This window comes from Penaeus japonicus, unplaced genomic scaffold (assembly GCF_977035675.1).
Source record: "Penaeus japonicus unplaced genomic scaffold, GWHDUDI00000001_assembly GWHDUDI00000017, whole genome shotgun sequence".
Lineage (NCBI taxonomy): Eukaryota > Metazoa > Arthropoda > Malacostraca > Decapoda > Penaeidae > Penaeus > Penaeus japonicus.
In genome coordinates this window covers 17,761,471-17,769,028 of record NW_028234419.1, presented here as the reverse complement: position 1 = coordinate 17,769,028, position 7,558 = coordinate 17,761,471, and the positions used below count along the sequence as shown (strand labels likewise).

Sequence of the window (7,558 nt, the reverse complement as noted above, 5' to 3'; positions counted from 1 at the left end):
CAGCTGACAATGCCCCACATGTCATTGCCTATTTCAGATGACAATTACGAGCAGCTGAGACCAGGTATCTTGCCATCAACCTGGAAGCTCTCAGGGTCTGTGAAGGAGTCAGGGTATTCAGCTTGTATCTCTACGGGCGCCACTTCACAATATATACCGACCATAGGCCCTTATTGTATGTCTTCTTTAGAAAAACCAAGTCACCATGGATGACTCGCTATGCACATGACCTCTCTTTCTACATTTTCAATATCCATTACAAAGAGGGACCCACCAATTATGTCCCAGACCTTCTCTCGAGACATGTGGCTCTACTGGAAGATACACTTGTCTATCAAGTTTCAGGGCTGGCATTACTGAGCTGTTTCCTTAAATGCTTGCCCATAAACAGGTGGAAGATCCTCAACTCACTGACCTCCATCACTACCTGCTGGATGGGACTATCCCAAGTCACCATGGATGACTCGCTATGCACATGACCTCTCTTTCTACATTTTCAATATCCATTACAAAGAGGGACCCACCAATTATGTCCCAGACCTTCTCTCGAGACATGTGGCTCTACTGGAAGATACACTTGTCTATCAAGTTTCAGGGCTGGCATTACTGAGCTGTTTCCTTAAATGCTTGCCCATAAACAGATGGAAGATCCTCAACTCACTGACCTCCATCACTACCTGCTGGATGGGACTATCCCAAGAAAGAAGTAGCCACTTCCATTGGATGAGTTTGAGGTCAAGGAAGGTGTCCTGTACCGACTCAAGCATTTACCCGACAGAGTTTGCTACCAACTTGTTGTTCCTAGATCTTTAAAGAACTACAGTTTAAAGGCTTCCCATTTGCCCGCTCTTGCCTCTAACCCAGGAGTTCAGCGGACTTACGAAAATGCAAAGACTATGTTTTACTAGACCAACATGCTAAAGGACTGCAGAGAGTATGTCGGCAACTGTCCTGTGTGCCAACAATCCAGAGGCAGACCCCAAAGAGTGCCGATGGGAGAGACCCCTTTGGCACAGTGTCCACTAAAGCGCATCTCCATGGACCTGATGGACTTTGGGCCTGCCATCCCTGTCTAATATATATTGTCAATCATTGATCAACAATTGCGCTGGTTGTAGATTGTGCCCCCTGAGGAAGTCAACTGCCTTCAATGTCCATCGTGCTTTTGTTGACCACTGAGTTACTTTGTTTGGGCCACCAAGAGACATCCAGACCGATAATAGAGTACAGTTCACCAGTGGACTTTTTAAGGAGCTTGTCCTGATGATGCATGCCAGTCATCATTACACTGATATCATCCCCAGCCCAACAGGATGATAGAACGCACAAATCGAGTGGTCAAATCTGCTCTGACTGCCATGGTGGAGCATCGGCCTAGGATCTGCCACCAGTTCATCCCAGAGCTTAGGTTACAGATTAATTCTTCCATCCACAGGACCACACATGAGCAGCCCTTGCATGCCAACTTTCCCGTCGGTCTGACTAATGAAGCAGTGTTTGCCGAAAGTCTCAACCTACAGGAGCAACTCCAGGAGGCCAGGCAAGCTGCAGTCACTGCTTCCAATCAGTCCAGACAAACATATAGCCGTTATTATAACTGAGGCAAGAAATAGGCATGCTTGTCTGGTATTACGAGCACAGGCACGATACTGGATCTTTACCCCCACTGACTGGGAAGTGGTGAGGACCTGCCAGAGTTGTTGCTCATCTTGGACCTCTAGCCTTTGAATTGAGAGACGTTCACACAGATGTACAGTTAAGAGCACAATTCAACCACCTTAAGCCTTTCAAGACCTCCCAGGAGCTGTCGTATGCATCAGAGGATGAGGATGACCCCGAACCAGATGACCCAGTGATTCCAGGACCTGGACCTGTTGGCCCTTCTGAAGACCCAGATGCTGTCGATGATGATGCCAGTGGATCCGCCAGTCCATCCGCAGCAGGTGATCCAGATGAACTCGCCAGTGGGCCTGATGCAGACGAGTTCACCACTAGACCTCCCTAAGGGGCTGCCTTTATTCCAGATAGGTCGCTGTTGCCGATTGCAATCTCCTATGATCTTTTTTCTTCTTCTTCTTTTTCTTCTTCCCGCTGTTCCTGTTGTTGGACTTGCTGCAGTGTTCCAGTTTTCTGCTTAATTTTTATTCTTTTACTGTTCATTTTATTTTACTTGTTTGTATGTTCAGTGATGCGTGTCTAACACGTCCAGCTGAACAAATGCCTGTAACTTTTGAGGCAAGTAATAGGGCTCAGGCCTTCCTTGTTTCTATTTCCAGGCGTATCTCCGATGTCTTCTCCGACCCCATGGTATGGGAGGATTGTGAGGTTTTCAACCTCCCCCCCCCACCATGGCTGGCCCATCTCATACCCCCCCCCCCCTTCCTTTCCCTCGTATCCCCTCTTATTAGCCCTCTCCTTCTTTCTTTCGCTCTTACACTCCCGTCTACGTTCACGCTAATTGCTCACTCTTCTTTTCTTTCCTCCTTCTAGTTCTACCTTCTACCTTGCTCCCTAGCCTATCCTACCTCCCTCCTATTCTTATCCTGCCCAGTATCTCGCAGTAATCCATAGGGGAGTCGAGCACAGTGAACCACTTCCCAGCGCCAGCCTCCTTATTTATTTGTACTTTATATATTTTACCTTTTTATATTATTTTTGTAAATAAAGTCCTATTGTAAATCTTTGATTATCCATGTTATATGAAAATGATTCACATGGTGTGCGGATAACAAAATATCCGCATCTGCTGCGATTTTTTATTCCTTTTACCTTTTTGTTTCTTTGTGTTGCAAATTGTTTAACATTTGTTTTTAATGATTTCATGTTACTTTTACGATTTTACTCATTTAATCGCAGCACCTTATTTTTACGTATTTTTCTTGTTAATAGATTTTTAAACACGGTTGCACCTGTCTTTTTAAATGCATTGATAGCAACCCCATTTTATGATTATGGGATTTTATTTAAAAGTTTATTATATATTATTTTACGTATCTTTATTGCTACGACTTCGTCCGCCTGAGGTCATGTAACCCCCCATGTTTCAACACAATAAAAGAAATGGATATTCTGACACTGTTTGCCTACCTTATGGATTCACAGTGAGTCACAGCCACTAATTTATTGGCCTAACGACTGGAGTCAACCCACAAGCGATCGAGTCCTATTGAAACCGAGCAAAGCATGACGAAGAATAGCGTCGGCCGGAGAACCGACTGCGAGTTATCCTCTCAAAAGTTTGTGATGGGATTGGTTCTCTGATAATGCTCTTAAGAACACCTGAGACCACGTTGTCATGAATGGCACATCACATTATATAATGTCTCTAAGTATGCTTCTGCATTATACTTTTTTTTTTCATTCTATGTTTTAAAGTCATGATGATACATAATAATTATGTTATCAGTCTACAGTTGGCCTATCCAGTAACATGTGATACCTAGAATTAGTCTATTTTAATACACCCAGAACGCGTTTTATGTCAAGTGCTGTAAATGATCCCATTTGAGAATTATAATCTTTATTACAATCAGGACACATTTCTGAATACATTGCCAGGACTGTTTGCGTTTGAAGAAATACCGTGATAATATCTAAGACGCTTTTCTCTCTCTCTCTCTCTCTCTCTCTCTCTCTCTCTCTCTCTCTCTCTCTCTCTCTCTCTCTCTCTCTCTCTCTCTCTCTCTCTCTCTCTCTCTTTAAAGCACTGAATCAAGGCAGTGGAGAGAAAAGACTAAAGCGGATGTAAGAATAAGACGAATCTGAATAGTTTCCAAAAATAATAACCTCTTTTTGCAGGCAATCTTAATCTGAACATCAAAGAATAGAAATTTGTTGCAATCTAACTACTTAGGAAGTATTATAACTCCCGCTGACATCAAGAAGTGTTTGATAAGGAGCAATCTTCAATATGGAAACAAGGAAGACAGCCAGGCCAGGGCAAGTTGTCAGAGGGCTGATCACCCGATGATGTAATGACAGTCATTATAAGATAAATAGAGTTATATGATTAATTCATTTTAAAAAATGGTCATGTAACATGAGCAATTGTGTAAGCTGAATAATTCCAACATCTTCAATCTCAATTGTTAGATTACCTTGATTATGAATATATCTAAATCAGACGTATATTGTGATTAAAGTTCTATTTAGCAGGTGTTTACCGCATTATGATCATCAATCTATTTTCAGGTAAGAGTAACGAACCTCAGATTGCATTGTTTCCCTATGTCTGAATCATCTTCAATACACACACTTCTAATTGAATTAACAAAAGCCGACTGACCCACAAGCAGTAAGCATAAACACACACACAGATGCATATGTGGGCAGACGCATCTTAGATTTTCTTCTATTTCTTTCCAAACGTACAGTAAAGCTAAAGGATAATAAAAAGAGCTGTTATAATATTTCACTTTGTTCAAAAAACAGTGCAGATAACAGTTGAAATTCACTCGATATAAATAAAGGTTAGTATACATAAAATAAATAATTGATTAACCCCAATGCAACACTTGCGACTGATGTCTATCATCAGGTCATGTAATTGGCAGGTTGAGGCTTGCTCACGGAGAATCAAAGCCGAATTTCAGTGATAGGAGTTTTGCAAGTTGATTACGAATTGCATAAGAAATAAATCAGTAACTGCCTTGCTTCTTCCTTTCGTACATGTCAACAAGCCAAAAACTTGTGCTGCATCATCGCTGTTAGATACATTTTGGGAATCCAACATGCATTACACAAAAAGTAATATTTCATATAACATGTTGATAAATAGGTCAGTTTGTAGAGCAGATACTGGGAGCAAAGTATACAAGCAGCTATTCCTGATCATGGTTTCCAGTTCCAATGCAAGCACATGTTTCCCATTACTTTCAAATGCCAATAGCGTTTCATCATATAATTGCTTAATCCTGCTCCCCGGCTTCATAACAAGCACACACAGTGACTAAACGCGAGGTCTCCCTGCGCAATGCCGTGCTGCGCCTCTCAGAGCGTAGACCAAAAGTGAAGACGTGACAGGACGTCATCCGGCGGGAATATGCTAGGGTGTGTAGGAATCGCCCACCCAAGCGCTAATACAGTCTCCCATGATTCATTTTAGACTGGAAAATAATCTTTATGTTCGTCTATGATTTCAGTCATTTTTCGATATGATTGCTTGAAATCCCACGGAATTTCATAAAGACTGAAACAAAAATTATAAAAGATTGTCATTATGAAGCAATTAACAACAAGAATCGTAAATCATATATATAAGCCCTGAGTAGATATAACTGATTACTACAAGATTCCATAGAAAATAAACTGTGTAGATTTTGAAATATGCATGATAGCTCACCAATTTGATTTTACCAGAGTTTTTAGTTTAACTTTATCCTGTAAGGAAGCACGCAAGATCAAGTACGCTTCATACATATTAAATTGATAGACTTTCTTGACTATACATGAATTGCACAAACCCTCAAATAAATAATCACACTCTAGCTTAGATAAATTAACACACTCAAGCATAGATGCCAATCACTATAAATAACAATATAGGAATTATGTCCCTGTAATAAATAACGCAACATAATGCAACTGCATAAGACGTGCAATAAAAGTAATTAAAGAAATGCATCATCTAGAAGATTAATAACCATGGCACACAGTTTATAGCATTTCCAAATACCAACACTTCAGCTTAACACGGTCGGTCGGTCTGATTTACCCAGAGCAACGCAGGCCGAGTGGATAGATGGAATTGTTATGTGCATTCCCTAGTTCCTTAGGCTGAGAGAGCAGGACGCACCCTTTGGACGGACGAGCGAGAGTTTCCTACTGGCCTTTTCTTGGCGGCCTCAATGTCACCAACTGCGCCCCTGACTAGTGAAGCCCCGCCCGTCCCAAGGGGCTTCCCGTTCGCCTCGCCGCCGTTGAACGACCCGCCGGCGAAAGAATAGTTAGTCGCACGAGCAATGGGAGGCGGGGCAGAAGGGTGGCGTGTGAAGGCAGTTCCTCAGACACCATTCGTTCATCCCGGGGACGTTCTGCCAGACACCCACGGCTCTGCAGGCGCTGGGCGCGGCCGTGGATTTGAGCTGTGCGGGCGTCGTGGTGGGCCTTGGGCTGGTGGTCCGTCTTGTGGGCGGTCTGGTGGTCCTTCTGGTGGGCGGCCTGGTGGGCCTAGGGGTGCGAGTGAAGGGGCGCGTGCGCGTAGTTGTCGGGCGCCGAGTGGGGCGTGTGGAGGCACGCGAGGTCGTCGTGGGCGGCGGGGGCGGCTTCTCGGTCGGACTCAGTGTCGGCGGGGTGATCGGGTCAGGCGTGGAGTACCAGCTGTAGCTGCTCGTCACCGACTCGCTGCTTTGACTCGTGTCATTCGCCCCGTCTGTGAAGCCGACACTCGTCCTGGAGGAGACAAGGCGCTTATGAACATGTAAGGGGGCTATTCTATAGAGGATGTGTGTATGTATATACATATATATAAATATATATAGAGAGAGATATAGATATAGATATGCATATATGTGTGTATATATAGATATAGATATGCATATATGTATTTATATAGATAATGATATGCATATATGTATATGTTTATATATATATATATATATATATATATATATATATATATATATATACATATATTATATATATATACATATATTATATGTATATATATATATATATATATATATATATATGAGGCAATTAAATGGTCAATATCATGCTGAAGATCTGTAACGAATGTTTGACAAAGAAGGAATGGCCAACACAATGGACAGAATCCCTCTTAATCTTAATCATGAAAAACGAAAGCACAAAATTATGCAAAAACTACAGAACAATCACTTTTATAAGTCCCTTCATGAGAACGCGAAAACACGGTACTAATCAACAATGATTACAGTAAATTATTTACATCGCCTCAAAGTCAAGTTAATTACAGTTGATATAGGAACGGAATAAGCTCATACAGAAGCCTCTCGTTAATCTAACATTAAGAATAGGGCGACGGAATTCAGTCTTAACATCCGAAACAGATACTCAGCTCTGGAAGATCTTGACATAGAACAAATGAACAACCAATTCAGTGAGATATTAAAGGAAGCTGCACTTGAAATAGGAAATAAGGACATGAAAACAGCACCAATCAAAGATAAAATCAACAGAGCTGACTAAGACGATAAACAAGAAGAGGAAAGAAGATGTACGTAAATCTAACATACAAAAAAAATAAATGAAGCTCTGCTTTCGGGCACCAGCCTTAAGGCAATAAAGAGGAGGCTCGGAGTAGGGAAAAAACAAATGTATGTGGTAAAGAATCCCAATAGAGACGTGCCATACAATAAAAAGGAAATTATCTAAGTAGTAGAAGACAGCTTTTGCGATTTATACCACTCAAATGATCAACCACGAACGGAGGTAAGTACAACAATTGAAGACATCCCAAACATTGTGGTAGAGGAAAAGAAAGGGCACTAAAAGGCATGAAAAGAGGAAAAACATTAGAAGAAGATGGCATTAGTGTAGATCTTATTCAAGATGCAGGAGAGATTGCAGCAAATATCTA

General features: G+C 41.8%; 1 protein-coding gene across 3 annotated transcripts in view; it reads right to left on the bottom strand.

Annotated features, from left to right (window-relative positions):
* Positions 1-4,401: 4,401 nt before the first annotated feature.
* The window catches only part of LOC122250106 (uncharacterized), a 43,047-nt gene continuing 39,890 nt past the window's right edge, over positions 4,402-7,558 (bottom strand). For all 3 annotated transcript variants that reach the window (XM_043011430.2, XM_043011429.2, XM_043011428.2), the window contains exon 7: positions 4,402-6,390. In XM_043011430.2, coding sequence (XP_042867364.2) covers positions 5,946-6,390 — 445 coding nt within the window. In that variant the 3' untranslated portion in view covers positions 4,402-5,945. The remainder of the gene's footprint in view (positions 6,391-7,558) is intronic.